General features: G+C 48.8%; 9 protein-coding genes across 9 annotated transcripts; 3 read left to right on the top strand and 6 right to left on the bottom strand.

Annotated features, from left to right (window-relative positions):
- Positions 1-86: 86 nt before the first annotated feature.
- Positions 87-1,569, bottom strand: BDV38DRAFT_276740 (putative nuclear envelope protein Brr6; the record flags this gene model as incomplete). Its single annotated transcript, XM_032058303.1, has 3 exons — positions 87-434; positions 492-1,393; positions 1,455-1,569. The coding sequence occupies 3 exons, from the start codon at positions 1,567-1,569 to the stop codon at positions 87-89; spliced, it is 1,365 nt and encodes a 454-aa protein (XP_031919718.1).
- Positions 1,570-2,460: 891 nt separating this feature from the next.
- BDV38DRAFT_276739 (uncharacterized protein) lies at positions 2,461-3,064 on the bottom strand (the record flags this gene model as incomplete). The annotated part of the gene is made up of 2 exons (XM_032058302.1): positions 2,461-2,845; positions 2,901-3,064. The coding sequence occupies 2 exons, from the start codon at positions 3,062-3,064 to the stop codon at positions 2,461-2,463; spliced, it is 549 nt and encodes a 182-aa protein (XP_031919717.1).
- Positions 3,065-4,362: 1,298 nt separating this feature from the next.
- BDV38DRAFT_1394 (alpha/beta fold hydrolase) lies at positions 4,363-5,878 on the bottom strand. The gene has a single exon (XM_032051400.1). It carries the CDS (start codon positions 5,623-5,625, stop codon positions 4,591-4,593), a length of 1,035 nt encoding a protein of 344 aa, XP_031919716.1. The 5' UTR covers positions 5,626-5,878; the 3' UTR covers positions 4,363-4,590.
- On the top strand, positions 5,749-6,463 carry BDV38DRAFT_1449 (uncharacterized protein). The gene is made up of 2 exons (XM_032051503.1): positions 5,749-5,833; positions 5,898-6,463. The coding sequence occupies exon 2, from the start codon at positions 5,935-5,937 to the stop codon at positions 6,298-6,300; it is 366 nt and encodes a 121-aa protein (XP_031919715.1). The 5' UTR covers positions 5,749-5,833; positions 5,898-5,934; the 3' UTR covers positions 6,301-6,463.
- Positions 6,464-6,837: 374 nt separating this feature from the next.
- On the bottom strand, positions 6,838-11,155 carry BDV38DRAFT_1407 (ABC transporter ATP-binding protein). The gene is made up of 7 exons (XM_032051426.1): positions 10,852-11,155; positions 9,671-10,772; positions 9,176-9,611; positions 8,717-9,118; positions 7,358-8,662; positions 7,049-7,296; positions 6,838-6,992 (listed from the first exon to the last, which is right to left on the bottom strand). Exons 1-7 carry the CDS (start codon positions 11,104-11,106, stop codon positions 6,886-6,888), a joined length of 3,855 nt encoding a protein of 1,284 aa, XP_031919714.1. The 5' UTR covers positions 11,107-11,155; the 3' UTR covers positions 6,838-6,885.
- Positions 11,156-11,465: 310 nt separating this feature from the next.
- On the bottom strand, positions 11,466-13,524 carry BDV38DRAFT_276735 (cytochrome P450; the record flags this gene model as incomplete). Its single annotated transcript, XM_032058301.1, has 9 exons — positions 11,466-11,628; positions 11,702-11,862; positions 11,927-12,191; positions 12,270-12,380; positions 12,447-12,615; positions 12,674-13,072; positions 13,135-13,204; positions 13,261-13,356; positions 13,432-13,524. The coding sequence occupies 9 exons, from the start codon at positions 13,522-13,524 to the stop codon at positions 11,466-11,468; spliced, it is 1,527 nt and encodes a 508-aa protein (XP_031919713.1).
- A 1,290-nt stretch (positions 13,525-14,814) lies between these two features.
- On the bottom strand, positions 14,815-16,009 carry BDV38DRAFT_266839 (Aristolochene synthase in complex with 12,13 Difluorofarnesyl diphosphate; the record flags this gene model as incomplete). Its single annotated transcript, XM_032056485.1, has 4 exons — positions 14,815-15,241; positions 15,294-15,567; positions 15,664-15,879; positions 15,937-16,009. The coding sequence occupies 4 exons, from the start codon at positions 16,007-16,009 to the stop codon at positions 14,815-14,817; spliced, it is 990 nt and encodes a 329-aa protein (XP_031919712.1).
- A 361-nt stretch (positions 16,010-16,370) lies between these two features.
- BDV38DRAFT_276733 (short chain dehydrogenase reductase) lies at positions 16,371-17,352 on the top strand (the record flags this gene model as incomplete). The annotated part of the gene is made up of 2 exons (XM_032058300.1): positions 16,371-16,874; positions 16,948-17,352. 2 exons carry the CDS (start codon positions 16,371-16,373, stop codon positions 17,350-17,352), a joined length of 909 nt encoding a protein of 302 aa, XP_031919711.1.
- Positions 17,353-18,229: 877 nt separating this feature from the next.
- Positions 18,230-19,829, top strand: BDV38DRAFT_276732 (Zn(II)2Cys6 transcription factor domain-containing protein; the record flags this gene model as incomplete). The annotated part of the gene is made up of 3 exons (XM_032058299.1): positions 18,230-18,358; positions 18,451-19,015; positions 19,096-19,829. The coding sequence occupies 3 exons, from the start codon at positions 18,230-18,232 to the stop codon at positions 19,827-19,829; spliced, it is 1,428 nt and encodes a 475-aa protein (XP_031919710.1).
- Positions 19,830-20,010: the final 181 nt, after the last annotated feature.

The following is a 20,010-nucleotide window of genomic DNA, read 5'->3' as shown; positions in this document are numbered from 1 at the left end:
CCCAGTTTGAAATAAAAAATAACCAAGAAACGCCGGAATCCTTCCGCTAATGCAAATTTATACACACACTTTTGTCACACCACAAATTATAACAACTTCCTATCTCTCTTGGTGGGACTCGGCGTGCGCATGCGGCTTTCTCGAGTACGGCTGCGCTCGTTCACGAAGTCCCGAGTAGGCGAGTCTTCGAGCATCAAGGGTGTTTCTTTTTGATGATCAAGACTCGGTGCGTGGCTCTGGTAGTTAAATCCAACGGTGTGCTGGTAGGACGACTGGGAGGGGCCCAATGAAGGGTGGTGCTGTCCGGACGGTTGCCGAGAGAAGCTGGGGGCGGGAGGATGAGTATACTCGTGTTGATTGTAACGGTTTCTGAACGAGCGGAAGGACCAGTTGCTGACAACAGTGACTGTCGAAATGGTGGCGAGGAAGAACATCTGGAGAACATTAGTCACTGTAGCTTGCTTATGCGGAGTAAGTAAGAGAAGACATACAATCGCTTTCCAGCTAATCGGGTCGATAAAGCTGTTGATGATAATTGCCATGGTATGTGCCGACACCTTTGCCCGTCCAACCTTCGCCGGGTCCCTGTTCATGCAGCGTTCCCAATTTTCACAAACAGTCTCCAGGGCTGGAAGTCGATCGCCGCCGCCGCACTTGTTATCCACGTAGCTCTTCGCACATGTCGCCATTTCTGCTAATATCGTATCAGACACTTCTTCCGCCGCCTGCTCGAACTCCGCCCGAATAGCCGACACAAAACCAAACACCACATACACAGCGAGCGAGAACAGAGACAAGTTCACGATCAACTGAGCCCACCAAGACAAGATACTCGGGACGTTGGGGTGGGCCTCAAGCAAAGCGAAAAAATCCGAGAAAGAAGACATACGCGATGCCGGTTGAGCCTCCCCCTGCACGTGCCCCTGGTTCTGGTTCTGGTTCTGCTTGTTGCCTGATACGCGCTCATCGTCACTCTCATCGTCACTCTCCCTGCGAAACTGCATATCTAGTGCCTTATCCCTCCGCCTTCTCTTCTGTACCCGGCGAGCCAACGCATTGGAATAATGATTCAGACGAGGAATCTCGCCCCGTCCGGGACTAGGCGCAAAACGTCCGTACATGTTGAATAATGAATTTCGATGGCCCGACTTCATGGGCGGCTCCGGCGTATCCTCATTGTCCGCGTTCTCGGGAGACGACATATTTTCTGCGCCGGACGAGAAATCGACATCGAATTTGCGCGGGGTCATGAATGCGGACTGGCCAAAGAGGGATTTCGGGGTGCCAGGAGGGTCCTGCGAGCGCGGTTGGGAGAAGAGGAACGGCTGTGAATTAGGTTCGCGCAAGGCCGGTGTCTGTTTCTTTCCAGGAGACTCGAAGATGCGATGGGGTCCTGTGCGGAGTAAAATTAAATTAGCAATGATTATGACGGGCGGAGTGCATGGAGGCCGCACGTTTCTTCTGGTTGTCATGCTGCATGCTGAGCTGGTAGAAGGGCGAAGTCACATCCCCCGGCGCCCTTGTCTGCCACTCGAAGTCCATTGGACTTTCTGCGGATCGTTTGTCCATCTTGATTGATGGAAGAGAAAAAGTCCTAAACACAAAGCGCGTGTGAGGGGGAATGACAGCAAGGTCGAGAAAGATTTGGAGTACCTGATTGACATTCGTTCGATCGGCGAATTTTTGACCATTCCCGATCGGGGATGGTAAACAAATCTGGCCGCCCTAGTCGACTTACCCTAGCAACGGGTTCCCCCTCAGCTTCCATTACCCTTCTGCTTTGATTTATTTATTGGTTTCATTTTATTTTACTTTGTGTTATTTTCTTTCTATGCTCACCCAAATGAATTGTTGGACAGGCAAATAGCAATAGTTAGGGAGGGCAACAAAACAGGGCGGTGACTGGCGATATGCAGGGGCAGAACGCAATATATATTGCTCACGAAGTATAAATACGAAGGAGCCTCACCTATGACACAGACCCAATATTATTTCCTGGAACTACTATAGTACAATTAGTATGATCTGCCGTTGAGTCGGAAATTCATTGTTCAATCCAGCGCCTTTTTCCAAAGTCAGGCGAAGTTGGAAACCTTTACACTGTCTTTCCTTTGTTTTTCGAAAATATCCTACTTTATACGTGAGATCAGAAGGAATTAAAAACAAATGTTGATTTATTCAAAGTCAACACGTATCCACATGTATATCATATTGAGAACATCAAACCGAGGGTATGAGTATAAACAGTCTAATAATAGGACCCAAGTCGTAAACCATCATCACAGGTGTCAAAAGTACAAAAACAAAAGTCTCATGTAGAAGAACGACTGTACCGCAAAGATCATGAAACAGCCGCCGAAGCGAAAGGGCAAACAAATTCTAATCAACTCCATAACCGACACTCCTGGCACGAAGAAATATCGCAAGATAACACGAGAAAAGTATACAGTATCAGAACATTTACAGCCTTGCGTGATCATGGTCGACTAGCTCGAAATCATCATCGGCGAGATAGCCCGTAGCGATCTCACTCTCCCGAGTGATGATTTCGTATTCCTCGACAAGCTTCTCGGTTTCTTGTGTCTCGAATTTCTCTACGGCCTTGCTTATCGCATCAGAGAGGATTGTCTGTCCCGACACTTGGTATGGCTCTAACAGATCTTCCTCCTGAAGGTGTCCTAGAACATCCTTGGCGGCTGATGGTTCGTCAACGTCTTCCGCGGCGGAGGAGTCGGATGGGCCGCTGTCAAGGGCCTCCCGAATGTCATGTTGCAGGGTGAACTTGGCGGTGGTCGCCAGCTGGTTGGACTTGGCCTTTCGGTCGAGCTGCAAGAGACGGGAATACCTTCCCAGGGGGTCAATCTTAATGCATAGTTGGATGAGACTGTATGACAACATACTTCAGAGAGTGACTTTGAGGCGCCGCTGGACGAGTCACGGGGTCCGACAGAGAGACGTCACGATGTGGGAGTGCCGCTCGACCACCATAGGCCCATTTGGACTTGTGGTTATAGACCCTCTTGGCCGCGGTACCGTTATGACGAAGGTCGTTGGAGTCAGACATGATGACCGTGTGGTTCAATGAAATACAGATGACGGATAACGACGGTATGGGGGAAGAGACGTGAGTGATACGATCGGATGAGGTTGATATAAAGTGAGGCAGAGCAAACTGTCAAACGGGATGGTGGAGGTTGTTGCCGCCACTTAGCAGAAGAGGCAGGATCGAGATGGAAGGGATTATTAAGAGTCACAGGAAGCCCGGGGGGACCGGAGTGAGATGGAGAACAGGGACCCTGCGAGAGGAGGAAGCCTTGGGGGTTGAGTCACCAATGTCTGGGCTTAAACGGAGTCATGGAACAATCGATAGTCCCTGAATGGCCCGGCAATGTTGCTCATTCAACCCAAAAATAGACACAATAGACGCTGGGGAATGTGGAGCGACAGTAAGTCGTTGACTGATCTCTCTTCCTGAACGCGATAAAAGGAGAAGACGAAGAAGGAGAAGAAGCGGAGAAAGAGGAGATCGCATTCATATCATATCATATCGTATCATTTTGACTCCGCAGCACGAGGACCGAGCGAGGCGATGCTGACTACGGCAGTCATGCTCCGTGAGGAGATGATAAACGGCCATCCTATGACGATCGGCCTCCCTTATCGTGACTGCGAGGGGGAATCTTATTCCTGCTCGCCAAACGCCCCCTGACGCCACTTTGGAACCATGGTTGTTTCCTAGTACGTCCTGGATAACGGGGGGAAGACGACGAGTAGTAGTGGGATGGCGATCGCCGCATTAGGATTCGCCGTCAATCTGATCCACTGCCTCAGGCACAGCCAGCCACCCGGGATTGTGATTGGCCATCACGTCAGCACTACGCCTAGGAAATCCAAGGTTAAACAGTGGAAAGAGACGCCGACTGGGATGGATTATGACGTGAAGGGCGACAAGAAATAAATTCCGATCAAATATGTAAAATACCGGGAATAATATACTCTATATTGATAGGATTTTTCCACATTTTCTTTTTCGTTTTCACTTCTCTGGTATGCCCATAGAAGCCAGCCCTTCCGAACATAGCTTGCGTCACTGGAACTATTGATGCTTATCACCTGCGGGCGGTGATGCTCCATCTGATTGCAGGAACCCCAGGCAGATGACTTGGCTCGATCGGGCGGCTCATGGGAGTCACCTGCAGGGTTAGTCAACGTTTGACTTAACCTCGGTCCAGAACCTCCCGATGACTCAATCCTGCATAACCCTTGCCTGACTCAGCTATGCCTTGGTATGTACATAATTGGTTGCCCCGAGCTGGCCTGAGTCAGCGATTCACATACCACCTTCCTATTTTGGTAGTATAGTACAGTGGCATCAAAACAGGTCACCTTGCTGATTCAAGGCAAATTGGGGAAAGCGCCCTTGAAAAACTTGGGACAGCGCTAGAATCCTTGAGTTCGGTATGTTCCCTTGATGTGTGTTCACCTAGAACCTGATATGCAGTCATCAGTCATCAGTCCGCGAAAAGAAAGAGTAGAGATTCTCCAAATAACGACTATACTGTACATCGAAGTTCCTATCTCACACTATATTCATGTTTCCATCATACCTCTCACAACCTGTTCAGTATGATTGTCCGTAAAAGTAAAGTGACTGTAACCCTTCCACTCGGTTAAAACCGATCCCTCGATCCTATCCGCCATCCACCGAGCCATTTGAATCGGCGTATGCTGGTCATTATCACCGTACCACAGCCGAATCCCAGGGAACCCAATCTCTCGTAAGTCAAAGCCCCACGGCCTTGTAAGGATCTTACACTCCTGAACATACCCTTGAGACCCCTGTACAAAACTCTCCCGTACAATCTTCGCTGTATGTTGGAGGATCTTCTCATCCTCAAAGACCGACGAATCCGTTTCGTTGAAATGATTCTTCACCGTTTTCACTAGTAGCTCCTCAAGGACCTTCGGGTCTGGATGGTGAGCAGCCGGTACAATAGTCCAATCAGTGTACAGTCGCCCCAGACCTGAGAACCATCTCCCCAGGTTCCATAGGACTCGTGAACGGAGAGACATTCCCTGTGTGCCGGCCTCAAAGGGCGCAAATCCGACGAGTACCCCTACCCCTTTCAGGTTTTCTTTAGGTAAGGCCCTTGCACATACAAGTGAGTACGGACCTCCACCGGAGCCACCAAGAACCCGATATTCGTTTAGACCCAGTTTGCCTGTGAACTCTTTGACGTCGGCGGGCCAGTCAAGGAGTTGTCGGTTTGGTTGAAACGTTGACAGCCCCATTCCAGGTCGGTCTAGGGCGAAGATTCGGGCACCATGCCGGAGGCCCAGTTCGTGGAAGTTGATCTCATAGCGACATGCTGGTAAACCGTGGAAGTAGAGAAGCGGCTTTCCTCGTGGGGAGCCGTATTCGGCGAAACCGAGGGTGCGGCCGTCAGAGAGGGTCAGGGTTTGATCTAGTTGTGCGGGGTTTACTGTTGTTGACGATGTGTTGCAAGATTTTGGAGGTGTAACATGGTTTGACCTCTTGGGAGAGATAGTGGATGAGCCCCTCGCTGAAGCTGATGAAAGGAAGCCCTCTGTTGCCGATGTTAAACGACGGTATCCGATGGACATGTTTCTTGATATGCTGGAAGGTACTGTCTGATGGCCTTGAACTTACGTGGCGGTTAGCTTGTCTTTATATCCAAGGTTAGTTCAAAGATCCCCAACCAGCCTATTTTACTAATTTTATCTATTTTACGTTGCTTACGATGATCGTCGAGGAATACGAACCGCCCGGCGATGGGGTCATCTGACTATTCCCTTCATGTAAAATCCATAAGTATTTCTCTCATTTAACTCATACCTCAAATCTCAAATAATCTAAGCAACATTGGAAACCCCAGAATAAGCCTTCACTTGACCTTGTTCAGACAGACGGTCATGGCACCGACCTCTGCACGAAGTCTTTTGCTTCTATGTGCAACTCGCCGAAATGGTATTCTCCTCACTCCGAGATTACCACGCCCCTTCACATATCGAGAATCTTCAGTCCCTCTCAGATCCTTCTCGACCCGTATCGCTCTCGCGAACAAGCAGACAAGCTCATCAAAGCCGGGCTCGAACGAACCACCTCAGTACCCGACATTCGGCTTTGAAGCGCTGGGGATGAGCAAAGGAACGAAAGCATTTGTCATTGCAATCCTGTGTTGTTTTGGAACCATGGAGACCTGGTTCTGGTGCAAGGCTATTTGGCGTTGGTGGAAGGGAAAGACCGAAGAGGTGGAGCCGATACAGGCAACGAAGTAAACTAGCGTGGCACTAGAGCTGAGACAGGGCCCTATTGAGCCCATGATTTCCCTCATTTTGTATTGTTATTCGTTGGCTAGGGAGTAGTATCACCACTCTAGATGATGGGTGGTGGAATGGATTGTCACTGGCACTACCTAATTAGGAAACAATTTGGCCAAGACTGATGGAGCTAAAAACGGCGCAAACCTCAGGCTAAAATAACAGCATAAACTCATTGGCTAGAAAACGCCACGACGTAGTACTAAGGAAGTGCTGAGTTTGCACAGTATGCGATTGTCACCTTTGACTCCTCGGACGTCATTGCCAGAACCCTTATCGCCATATGCATCGTCACCCGAATACTTGCCCGAGATCCAGTTCCTCCGCTAATTCCGACACGCTCTCGCTCTCAGAACGCTCCGGAGCTTGGCCCAATCCCAACGATTATGCATTCGTTCATTTCCCATGTGATAAGCCACTCGCCCTGTTGCGGACCAGTATACGATAGTACAAGACATACAGCCACCAATGGGCAAGAATTTGATTCATACTATGGCCGTAGAATCACAGGATGATGCTACTTATAAACGGACTACCAGACTATCATGTCCGGCCAAAGTTTTGAATCTGTACCAACTCGTAGTATCGCCCTCGCAATTCCAGTAGTGACTGGTGATTGCCCTGTTCAACAATGCGTCCCCGCTCGAGCACTACATGCTTGTTAGGATAGAATGAAAATGGATGTCAGGGATAATGGCGAACTTGCCGTATATACAGTCAGCGTTTTGAACCGTACTAATCCGATGTGCCACCGCAACGGTGGTACGGCCCCGGGTAGCCGCATCCAATGCTTCTTGAACTATCTTCTCAGACTCTGAATCGAGTGCAGATGTCGCCTCGTCGAGCAAGAGGATCCGTGGGTTTCGAAGCAAAGCTCTCGCAATGGCTATCCGCTGCTTTTGTCCACCGGAGAGCATTGCTCCGCGAGCTCCGACAATAGTTGCGAAGCCATCACTAAATTTCTCGGATCAGTATCCATGTATACAGTGGGTAAATCAAGTAGGTAGGTGCATACGGCAGTGAACACACGAAGTCGTAGATATTCGCATCCTTGCAGGCCTGTACAATGGCCGCATCCGACACCTCACCTTCCGCTCCAAGGAGGATATTGTCACGGATCGTTCCATCATAGAGAGCTGGGTTCTGTCCAACTAGTGCGAGATGGCCCCGATAGTCTCTCAAATTCCATGCCTTTACATCGATATCATCGACCATGACCATCCCAGATTCTGGGTCGTAAAATCGCTCTATAAGGGAAACAATAGTGCTCTTACCGCTACCGCTTTCTCCAACCAAGGCAACGTACTGTCCAGGCTGAACGGCCAAGTTAACGTCCTCAAGTATGAGATGCTCCGGACGGTTGGGATAACGGAACGAGACGTTCTGAAATTCAATAGAGCCGCCAATGCGAGAGACAGAAATGCCCCCTTCTTGTCGAGCATCGATCCGTACGGGTCTGTCAAAGAGACGCTTCATATCCTGGGCTCCAGACTTTGCTTTTCCAATATCAGGAGCAAACGAAAATACGGCACCAGCAGAATATGCACCCACAATGATGGTCGTGTAGCATACAAAGAACTGAAACATGCTGTAGTGGTCAGTTGATATAAGCCTGCTGCCGTACCAGAATGCCAGGGCAGCACACAAGAAATTCAACGACTGTGATGCGGCATATAGAATCGAAGATTGCGAAATTTGTAAAAGAGACTTTCGGCGCTGTTCCTCCAGTATATCATGGTATTTGCCCTGAACGAACCGCTCTAGGCTAAGCGCTGCCACTGTTCGAATACCTGTGCTGTATTCGCGTGCATAGGCAGCGGAAGCGTCAGAGACCTTTTTCGAATGACCCTCTAGTATCGCGACACATTTGAGACGAAGAATTCCACACCCCAGCTGGATGGGGATTGTGCATGTGCATACAAGTGCGAGCTTCCAGCCAATTGCTACCGCAAGTACAAATCCGGCAATTAGGGTCGTTAGAATGATAAGAAGCGTCCCCAGCGTGACACCACTTAGGCCTTGGATTTGAGTAGCACTGGTTGACAGTAATGTCGTAAATCTGGATGAGGAGGACTCTGGCAGGAAGAACTGTCCTATATCTTGATGTACGATGGTATCTAATCCCTTTTTGCGTGCGGTATATATCAACCGCTGGGAATAGTATGCAAAGCATACCCCTTGGCCAAGCCAGCCAATCACTGTGGTGAACCCGATCATGAGGTACATCCAGCACCAGTAGTTGACGTTGTGCCTAAGGACGTTGTACATAGATGACTTGAGTGAGAGTGCCTCAATGATTTTGGCTAGGAATATCGCCTGGCTGAATGGGTCAGTTAGCCTGGAGAACAAGGGCTGGATGAATGGGTTGACATACGTGGGATGACTTGCTCCGGCAATGAGTGAGAAAAATAAACCACCAATGATCGGATATACGCCATCTTTATGCAGTTGGAAGACAAATTTGATCAGTGCCCATGTCGAGTCCTTGCGAATGATGTCGTGGCTTTGGTGCACAGTTGCTTTTTCGCTGTTAGTAAGGGGAGTAGTTTGACCTTTCCCATTTTTGATGTCCACCAAGTCATTGGGGTCCTGGTCCTGAAGGCCCACGTCATCATGTTGGGCTATGGAGGCTACCCTTTTAGCTTGGATAGTTTGTTGCTTAACCAATTCCTGGTAGACAGACTGTTTTGCGAGGAGTTCATGGTGAGTGCCTTGCTCAACCACACGCCCTGCTGACATAACGACAATATTGTCGGCAGCCGTAATAGTGGACAAACTGAAAGGGGGTTATGATCGATTATATGGAACACCTGTCACTGGGCATTAGACGTACCGGTGCGCAATCACAATAGTAGTTCGGCCTCGGGCGGCATGGTCCAAGGCCTTCTGTACAGCACGCTCCGCCTTGACATCTAATGCGGAAGTTGCTTCATCCAGGAGTAGTATTCGAGGTTCGCCAACAATTGCTCTTGCAATAGCAATCCGCTGCTTCTGACCCCCGGATAAGAGCCCACCCTGATCTCCAACATGGGTCTGAAAACCGTCAGGTAGAGCCATGATGAAGTCATAAGCATTGGCTGTTTTTGTGGATTGTTCGATGAGATGTTCAATTTCTTTCAATGATGCATGCTCGTACTGGGTACCAATAAGACCGTAACGTATATTCTCGAATATTGTTGTGGAAAATAGGGTGGGCTCCTGGCTGACAAGCCCTATTTGCTGCCGCAGCCATGAGACGTTCAAGTCAGTTATGTTATGGCCATCGAGATCTATGACAGGCTGTGAGCAAACAAGCTTCCGGTTTAAAACGGAGATCGATATCACCTACATATGGTGCCACTTATAGGGTCATATAATCGTTCCAAAAGCCCTACAATCGTGCTCTTTCCGCATCCTGAAGGGCCTACAAGAGCTGTCATCTTCCCCGCGGGAAAATGGAGATTAAGACCATCCAAGACTAATACACCGGGGCGTGAAGGATAGACATGCCGGATACTCCTAAGCTCGATCGTCCCTTCGACTACTGATAGTTTCTCACCCGTTGATTGGCTAGAATCAATGGGTGATGTACGACATATTGCCTGTGATATTTTGCTTGTGGCTGTTACGCCACTGACGAAGGCTTGAGTATGTGGACTCACATTCCCCAGCGCAAAGGCCCCTGTAATAGTGGCGAACAGTATAGTAATGATTGCCGACAGAGAGATCTGATCGTTAACCATCCATCGTGAGCCCTGCCAGAAGGCGAGACCGTAGCTCCAGAAAATAACCCCATTCATGATGGCTATCATCACCGCTAATGCAACTCCACTATGAAGACCTGATAGGCGAGCAGCAGCAATATGCTTCTTATATTCATTGACCAATCTTTGTTGCATACCGAATGCTGTGACTGTTTCGATTGAGCTGATGGCCTCTTCGGCAACACTTGCGCCCCGACTGTATGCGCCGAGAGCACGCTTGGTGTATTTCACCATGCACGCTGCACCCACAGTCATGGATCCGACAATGAGCACTAGGGCTGGTAGCAATACTAGCGCCAGTCGCCAGCTTTTCGCAAAGCTAATGATGAAAGCGGAAACGAATGTGGCGATTGCGGAGAGCGTCAGAGAGGCTTTGCCAGTAATCGCATCCTGTATCAGGTTTGTGTCAATGGTAAGACGATTATTGATCTCGCTGACCCCGATACACTCAAAGTAGGCAATGTTTTGTCGGAATATCGCTGCCATGTACTTCTCCCGGATCTGCTGGGCGATTCGCTCACCCACCATGGTGAAGCCAACTGTCGCAATATAGATGGCGACGAACTCGCCCACCGCTACATAGACATAGAAAAGGCATATTTGATGGACTTGGGAGTTGAATTCCTTAAGGTCTGTGTCCCCAATGAAATAGCCACGAAATGACTGACCCATGCTACCTAGGAGAAGCTTTATAATCGATCAACAAAGCTCAACATTTGCCGGCTTTCAGAAGACGCAACAAGAAAACCAAAAGAGTTAAACTTACCATTGCTAACGGCGTCCCGACACCCCCCACTATCGCCGCAATAGAACTAATCATGAGAATGACTCCATCTACCTTAGTCGTACAGCTCAACAAAAACCGAGCCGGACCGAGGTAGGTGGTGGGCCCTGCAGTTTGTCGATCTAGCACGGTCTTTTCATCTTCATATAGGTCAAGGCCAGTGTGGGACGCTTGACTGCACTTTTCGTCCTCAACATGAGTAGGGGCGCGAGGGCTCTCAGTACTCCTATCGGCCATGATGCCCCTGGTGCAACTCGTGAAGTGGAGAGAATGTGAGGAAGGCGACTGGTAAAAAGAGCATTCTTGACCGACGCCAGAGCTATTGTAGCTGTTGATATTTTAGCTACAGCGCCAAGCAAGTGTCGGGCATACCGAATCTGGCCTGGACCGGTCAGGCAACTGGCCCTAATTATTGCGCCATGTAACCCCATGCATACGGTTATCATAATGACTCATTACAAGAAAGTGGCTATAACCAGTTTAATAGCCCTAATGTATTAGCGTTGGCGCTGGGCCAAAGCTCCTAACCATTTCTAACACAGTCGTACACTATCACAACTTCACCTCAGATGGCAATATAGAAGATAACCAAATTTTTACGCCAAACTGCGCTCTTGGAAGCGAACCATTAATGCAGGTTTCCACCACATAACATGCAGCCGACTATCTCCCTCCCAGTCTAGAGCCGGATTTACCAGCGAGAGATGGTATTTCCACATTATCTTAGCTAGAATTAAATTGATTTCCATGTATGCGAAACTAGGGATATCAAATGTCAGTTTGATTCGCTCTTAAATCCTACACGCCCACATTAATAGTGCTGGAAACTTACTTCTGGCCTAAACAGCCCCGTGGTCCCATGGAGAATGGCTGACTAGCCTCTTTCACATCGGTTGATTCGGGATCCAGCCAACGCTCTGGCTTGAAACACATGGGCTCGGAAAAATATTCTTCGCTGTGGGTGACTGTCCATGCACTTGTGTAAATCTCCGCCTTCGAGAGATTACATGTCAGTATCGAACGCATTTGATCCAGAGTAGCATCGAAACCAACTTACACCGCGTGGAACGTAGTATTGACCCACGTGCATTCCTGGCGACAGCCTCGGAAATCCCTGTGAACCAGGTGCGTAGATCCTCAGGCCTTCATTGATCACTGCTTGCAAATATGGAAGCTGCCGTGCTGCAGTAGCCGTGATCTCACCGTATGAACCGAATCGATTGGTAATCTCTTGTTGTAGCCTTTGATAGCACTCTGGGTTTTGAAGGAGGTAGTATGTGGCCGCTGCTAGGAAAGTAGCAACCGTCTCGCCGCCAGCAATTCTGCATTTTAATTCTCGTCAGTATCCTTGGCCCATTTCACTTTTGTGGTATATGTAATGTAACTATAGGGTAACGAACGTCAATGTTGAGACATGGGCTGTCATTTCTTCCTTGCCGATATTGCCTTGCTTATACTCGCTGACGACCGTGGATAAGAAGTCTTTTCGCGTTGAGCTCTTTTCCAACCGTCTATGTCATTCAGTCAGCTCCAGTCACTAACTAAGTCAACATCCAAGAAAGAAATAGAAGACTCACTCCCTGACCTTTTGCCGACTATATTGAGAGTTCTTGTTACGGACAGCCACGGTAGAGGGCCACAGCAACCTAGCCAAAGGCACAACAAGTGGCAAACGACGCAGATTATCAATCAGCGTAATGAAGTAAAGATGGCTAACGATTATCTCAGACCAGAAATGTAGTTTCCCTTGGTGGAATAAGTAAGACATCACCAAAATGGCACAGAAAATATGAGAATGACCAACCAGAGCGAACACTTTGAAACGACTGGCCGAACGCCATTTCCCCCAAGATGTCGAATGCGACCATCTCATACCACTTGGTCATATTTAACCCTGGGGAATCTGGACCACCGTCGCGTCCAATGCGCCCAATGAACTCGTCCACCGCCTTGGAAATGATATCTTCTTGCTCCACCAACGACTTCGTCGCAAAGGCAGCAGAGAGCATCTTGCGCATTTTACCGTGTTTCGTGGGGTCGCGTTCACTACCAATACAGAGCGAGCTGAAACCTGCACCATATATGTCGTAGAACTCGCTTTTGATTGGAGTCGGTAGACCAGAGGCTCTATGGCCATAAATGGCTTTCCATGACTCGACGGATGAGAAGTAGAGCTCATTTGGAGATATCCGAACCACGGGACCTGGTTTTAAGACTTTAATATACAGACTTGCTAGGTGGAGTTGCGATCTGCCATATACATACCGTATTTGCGGTGTAGGTCGGCAATGGCCAAGTGAATTCGGCCACGTTGAGTGTGGTATATGCGCCATAACTGCATATCTATCAGCATTTCACTCAATAAGGGACGCCATGGAAGGAGGTTCTCACCAAACTGGCTCTTCCTAACAGGGGACCGGGAAAGTAGGAGAGCTTGTGAAAGAACAAATTGTAAATAATTGACGAGAGTCCATACACAACGATGAACTTTCGGGCCAAGTTGACTCGATGTTAGTGTCCCTTTTAAAAGATCACCATATGGAAAGCCATGAAAGAACTCACCGCACTTAGAGCAAGATAGATGGTTGTTGCATCTACGGTGCTCGTAGGGCTAGGGATGGGCCCTGACGGGTGGTCTCTAATTTGTGAGTACATTATATGCACATGTGTCATGTATCCACAAGTCAGTATAATGTAGACTATATCTTTCTTTGCTTTTTGGTGTTTAACAAGAATTCTTGCATCATAAGAACTTCTTGGTAGCTCATTATGTCGACCATTGGTTTTGCTTGTATAACGACCAAATTGGAATCCCCGATGGCTGCTGGCGAATCACAAATTCTCTTGTCCATACTTTATTCTTTGGTACCTCTGACTACTCACCTACGATATTCAATTAGTTAAGGCTGAGAAACTGCCGCGTGTTAGCTTTGAGATATCCTGCTAGACAACCGGCAACCTCCGTCTAAATTCACACATCGCCGGCCTCTTGGCTTACACTAAGTTACGGTACGCGTAGAGGGGGATATGATCGGACAATACCTAAAAGGGTAATACCCGATGAGGTTGGCCCTTTGCTCGGACCTCACGGTATTGTTCACCTGTATGGGCTAGTATTTTAGCCTTTTAGTAAAACTATGTTATAGTATTTTATTTTTTGAGTCGAGCCCACACACTTATAGCAAAAGGGTCTTTACCTAAGTGCCATTGGAGATTCTTGGACTAGGAGCAGAGCTTCTAAGTACTATATAAATATTATTCTATAGTAGTAGGCTATGTAAAAATGAATTGTTGTATACATATTCTGGGCCGCACGAGAGGTATAACTTGTAAGCCCAAGTTCTGAAGCAGTTACTCCGGTTGACCTCGGTGGTTTCGCTAGAAAGGCCCTAGTAGATGGGTTAATATCCCAGCGCAGTAATGTTAGGAACCTCTGGAAGAGACGCCAAGGCTCCGTAGTAAGTTCTATATTAAATTCTGTACCGAAGAGAACACGGCGTACGTGTTTAACTAGACAGGTGAGATAGCTTTAGCGCTGGGCGGGCGTATCCGAAGAAGGGATTTCCAGATTGGGCCACTGGCGCTCTATTTTCCGTTGCCGAGCATTGATTTGTCCGGTCTGTAGAAGATCTAAGCCGTTGATTCTTTCAGAGCCCACCAGCGAAGCCACTGTGCTTAACCTTGTGCACGTCCGGTCTGTTCTAGGCCGGTCCTAAGAGATCCTATTGCGCATGTTGCGGGAAATAAGCTAAACTCTGTACTGGTGGAAATACGAACAAAAGTCATGAATTCAACTTCATGATTTATGTAACTGCATTTATGGCAGATTCGACAATAGATTCATTGGCTTTAAACAAGGCGCATTGTGAAGTCATTCAGTACATTCTAACAGTAATTGAATAAAAAAAATATAGAAAGTCCATCATGAAAGCTTGCTAGAGGACACTAGGTCGCACTAGGCGAATTGTACCGTAACGTAGTCACACTCCACAGCTCATTGCCGGACATTTGGTATTCCAATCCCTTAATATATGCAAGTAGACTCTCACTCGCTGGAAGGTCGACATCAGCCTGTGCTTGTTCCACAAGGAGCACATGCTGATGCTCCCATTCCCGGCACATAACCCACAAAACACGCTTGCAGGCTTCGTAGGGAAGAGAAGTCTCATCCGACAGAACTTGCACAGCGGAGCAAATGGCTGAGCCTTCGGGGTGGCCGGATTGATAGGCGAGGTATTCCTTGTCCCAGCTCATGATATCGTTAAGAACAGAGAGATGCTTAGCACAGTTCTGTTCGAGTGGTTGGACAAAAGAAAGTTCTTGATGGGTGACATGAAGCTCCATTGAGAATCGCATCAGGGAACAGAGCAGGCTATGATAGTGTCAATGATGGTTTCAGGTTTGAAGGGGTAAGGGAAACTTACGCTTTGCCCACGTCCTTCTCTCGATAGATCAGGTAAGGTCCCATCTCCTTTATGGTGAGCCGGGCCTTGTCTGTCTGAGCGCGCATGAAAGTGAACACAGGCTCGAGGATATCATCAGCAAGGACTTTGTCGTGTGCCCGCATGCTGTCCCACAGATCGTACATGATCCACTCTACGGGGACCGTTCGGTCGGGCAGTACATCCCCGCGCGCAATGGGGATGAGTTTCTCATTATAGGCAGAGCCGTCCTCAAAAGACATGTCCTCCAAAAGATCTAGTCAGATATTAGTATTTTCTAGAGAAAGATGATTCACTCTGCGGGGATCAAGGTTGGAAGGCCCTATTCGCACTATGCGCTGGATATACATACCGTCAATCAGGAATAGCAAGGTCAAAAGCCGGCATGCAAAATGGATTCTATCATCTTTTGCCATGGGAAAGTAGAGGCATGTAACGCGGGAGAATCCCGCAGCAACGAATTTCTTTCTCTCACGATCACTTCTGAAAGGCCAGTGAGCAAGGAAAAAGCCGTTCACTTCCTCCGAGACAACTCCTTCGAGGGGATGACACTTAGGCTCAAACCGCCCTTTGGGAGGAGTATACTTCTCCACCACCGGCCTTACAGCGGGAGCTCTTGGGGAACCATAGTTCTTTCCTAGGAAGACCTTGCTGTGGAAGGAGGTAGGCTCCTGGCTATCGATGAGTGCTGGTGCCATTCTGTCAAAAGAGGTGATGATGTGAATAGTATGTTGCATAAAATCGAACTACATTTAACAGCTTCCCACGGGGATTAAATATTCTTCAATTGGCATAGTTGGCTGCAGCTTATGTTCCTTAGTTTGTGCTGTTAACCGTGAGCAAATTCGATGGCCTCCGGGGCATCGGATTGACCGCGTTTGGCTACCCCGATATCTCGCCTTTGTCAAATATATTTCTCCATCTGGATAATAGCAAGGACGGAGACCATCCGTTGGCCGCATGTTGGCTACCACTCTTTTCTAGTATCGCAGCCTGTGAAGATACATACGTCTTACCTGTTCAGCCATACGAACAGTTATCTCTACATTCCTCGCACCCATGAGTTCCCTTTCAATCTATGAAGATGATATCCCTTCCTTGTACGGAAAGCGGGTGATCATCACTGGAGCATCCTCAGGTATTGGTCAGGCGGCGGCCGCGATATTTGCACAGAAGGGCGCTTCAGTGCTCAACCTCGATGTCAACCCCCCGGAGGGCAGGCCACATGAAAGGGTCGAGTACCGACAATGCGACGTGTCTGACTGGGATAGTCTCCGGTCAGCATTTCAGAGCGCGGGTGATATTGATATCGCAGTTTCCAATGCAGGTGTCTCCGAAGAGACCGATTATTTTGCCGACACATTCGATATGGCTACGGGGGATTTGCTTGAGCCTCAATACCGGGTTTTGGATGTCAACCTGCGGGCCGTGCTGAATTTCACCAAGCTGGCGATCAGTCATTTTCGTGGACGCAAGCACGCAGGAAGCATCGTCATCACCTCGAGCGCCACTGCATATGCGCCGGAACAGTCGCTGCCCGTGTACAGTGCAGCCAAATTGGCGGTAGGAATGCGGAAATGAAATTGAATTTTTGAAAACCAAACACTGACTTCCTGCTTCTTTATATGTACATTAGTTGATCGGCCTTGTTCGTTCCCTGCGATCTGCTCTCCTCTTGGATAGCATTACAGTCAATGCCATTGCGCCGGCCGCAACCATCACCAACTTGCTCCCTAAGCATCTCGCCGCACCTATCATCGCGTCTGGTCTGCCGGTCAGTTCGGCTGAATTCGTGGGCTTAGCCGTCGTTTATTCTGCAGTGGCATCCCAATCGCATCCGGTCGAACTGTACGGAAAGGACAATGGCAGTTCCGGTCAAAGCCCTTCGCGGTGGAACGGACGTACTATTCTTACACTGGGAGCTGAGTACACCGAGCTGGAAGAGCCCATCGCTGCCCTCCGGCCACAATGGTTCGGGGCGAAAAACACTGAGTTGACACGGCTCCAGCAAGCCGCGACGGACTTCCGGACATTCGTCTAAGCCTCAGACCTGGGCACAAATGAGGAGAAACCAAAAAGAAATAAGAGGAGGTGGGGTAATGAGGAGAATTCGATCCATTCGCAAATTTTAGCAATCATTAGCACCAGTCTAAAGCTTGTGTCAACTATGAATACGGTCGATCTGACGGGGATATTGGAGGAATCACCAGGTAGACCCTAAATATCCCCTTTATGGTATCTATTTTTTGGGCTACTACTACTACTCTGGGATGGTGCGGTCGGAGTGGTGGGTAGTATGTTTGCCAATCAATTTGACACTTATTATTCTGCCAATTGCTATAGAATGGCTGCTCTATGAGGTGACTCAGACATATCCAAAATCTCAGCTATTATGCAGACACCTAGGGGGCCTGGCATCAACCTGTAGTTAAATCGCCTAGAAAAGGTTAAGATAGTCGGTTAGTGTGAGGGCCGCAGACCTCAAGATTCATCCCTACCTTTCTCAGAAGCGGTATGGGCGGTGAGGCTCCGGATGTTTGGACCCATTTAAATGCCAGATCCCACAGTTACTCCGTATTATAATATGCACATAAAAGACTAGCTAACTAACTAGACACTACGTGCCCTCCGGCCTGTCTTGGCATTTCCTATCGCCGCTTGATAAGTCCTCTCGATTGCCCAATCCGAGCCAATTTAAGGCCGGCGGGATTGATGAGAGTTGGTTCTTGGCTGTAACGCTGCGGCCCCGCGTAGCAAGTTTAAGATAGTATGGCTTTGGCTCTTGATTTTTGGCCCCCTCGTTATTCTTGGGGGGGATGCGGGGCGAGGTAGGGAGTCGTTACTTTTTAAAGATACCCTTGTCAGGCCCTCGGCACTGGAGCATCCTATGCTATTGACACTTTCGTTGTCTGTTTGCCATGTTCATGACTTTGCGCTGCGGGCGCGATGATGGCGACGGCATCCAATATCTGGAGACGAGCAATCGACCGGCTCGGCACGACAAGAGCCTATCGACCTCGGCTTGCGTCACTTGTCGTCAAAAGAAGGTATGTGCCTTGTTCCTCCGACCGTGAGATGTTCCCGGCCGGTGATAAACGTTGAGTAGGGGGGGTTCTAACCCCAGATGGTTAAAATATAGCTCGGATGTAGTCGTGAGAAAACAGGTTGTCGACGGTGTCAGAGCCAAAAGTTGAAATGCGTATATACGACATCGGAGAAGATGCGGGGCAAGAAGTCTCAACGGCAATCACAGCAAACAAACGTGGAGGTTAACGATGAGCCATTCCCGGACATGGAACTCGTCCCTGCTCCAGTGCAAGAGGATGAAATGGATATCTCAGAGCATTCGTTGAGTTCCGCGGGACCTCAGCGACCGTCAGCAGCAGGGGCTCTGCCCAACTTTGAGCAATTGGATGGGGTGTATGTGAGCAGCGGTCAACCAGAGCAACTGGGCTTCTTGGGGGCTAATCAAGCCAGTGCCACCAAGTCAAGCACATCTTCCGCAACTGATCATGCGGCGATCGTAGCGTCGGGGCCTCCGCGATCAGAAGGACCCGAGTTAGAGTTGTCAGACGGAACCTTGCCGAGTTTCGAAATGTCTTCCTCAGACGAGTATTCGTCAACATTGAGCGACGACTTCTTCACAGAATTGTTGGAACCGTTTAGCGTTAACGAGGAGGAATTATCCAGTTCCCATGGAGCAGGTGAGTGGGTGCAAGTCGAGGGACTGCAAAAATGCAAGAAAACAACCACCTACTAACACCTGGATGCATGGATCAAACAGGAAATCAATTCAGCTTCAACGACCTTGATCCACTTCCCGCGCATTTCTCCTCCCTAGATCCCACCATGAACCCTCACTCCATGATCCACGACGGCTCTGCTCAAGAATGCTCCATAAATTCGCTTAACAGGGGTTCTCCGCAGGGAGCCATGGATCTGACCGCTACAAACAACTGTGAATGCACAGGAACTGCGCTGCGCATCCTGGAAATGGTAGTGGTGCCAGTGAAGGGATCAGATTGGAGTTCAACGGAGCAAAAGCTATACTACTTGAAGCGTAACATCACTCAGTGTATTGCACTGTCCGGATGTGATAGCTGTACACAGGATTCAGGATATGCTATGTTGGTGCTGGTTGTATACGAAAAGATTATGATTACCCTCGAAGAGGTGGTCAGTTGGTGGAAAAGACACCTAGATAACCCTGTGCGAGTGGCAAACAGTGACTCTAAGCGTGGCAGGGGCTTTCCCCATGAACTGCGCAAATCGGTACACCTGCGCACTGGCATTGGGGCACAGCAGCCGCACATGTCAATTGGGCCTTATCAGATTGACACGATGGAAGAACACTCCAATGTGCTGGGGACACTGATTCTACTGCAGCTCCGTCGCGTGGTGCCTCTTGTGATGACCATGAAGCGCTGTATCACGAGTGCCAAGTGGGAGGCGCATTTAGAGCTGTTGAAGATACTGAACTATAGGATCAGGCAGCTCCAAGCGACCCTGCAAGGGTGAAGCCTCTGCAGACTACACGAGCAGACTATGACGTTACGCAACGATATAAGCGATCCATTTCCTTTGAGCGTTCTGAGCCTACACATATCCGGTATATTTCCCTTTTGTAAAGCGCAATACCAATTCTATATTTTAATATAATTCTGCTACTACTTTGCTTGTGATCCTTTCCATTAAGAGC

Source organism: Aspergillus pseudotamarii (genome assembly GCF_009193445.1).
Source record: "Aspergillus pseudotamarii strain CBS 117625 unplaced genomic scaffold BDV38scaffold_1, whole genome shotgun sequence".
In the NCBI taxonomy this organism is placed as follows: domain Eukaryota; kingdom Fungi; phylum Ascomycota; class Eurotiomycetes; order Eurotiales; family Aspergillaceae; genus Aspergillus; species Aspergillus pseudotamarii.
The sequence above is the reverse complement of the archived record's forward strand: the minus strand, read 5'-3'. Positions and strand labels throughout refer to the sequence as shown.

What these genes read in the sequence shown, in the direction of transcription:
- BDV38DRAFT_1394 (XM_032051400.1), bottom strand. Translation starts at nt 5,625, where the DNA reads ATGTCCATCGGATACCGTCGTTTAACATCGGCAACAGAGGGCTTCCTT.
- BDV38DRAFT_1449 (XM_032051503.1), top strand. Translation starts at nt 5,935, where the DNA reads ATGGCACCGACCTCTGCACGAAGTCTTTTGCTTCTATGTGCAACTCGC.
- BDV38DRAFT_1407 (XM_032051426.1), bottom strand. Translation starts at nt 11,106, where the DNA reads ATGGCCGATAGGAGTACTGAGAGCCCTCGCGCCCCTACTCATGTTGAG. An exon ending in GCCGGAGCAAGTCATCCCAC is followed by an intron (nt 8,663 to 8,716) that starts GTATGTCAACCC and finishes TGACCCATTCAG; the next exon opens with CCAGGCGATATTCCTAGCCA. An exon ending in GACTTCGTGTGTTCACTGCC is followed by an intron (nt 7,297 to 7,357) that starts GTATGCACCTAC and finishes CGAGAAATTTAG; the next exon opens with TGATGGCTTCGCAACTATTG.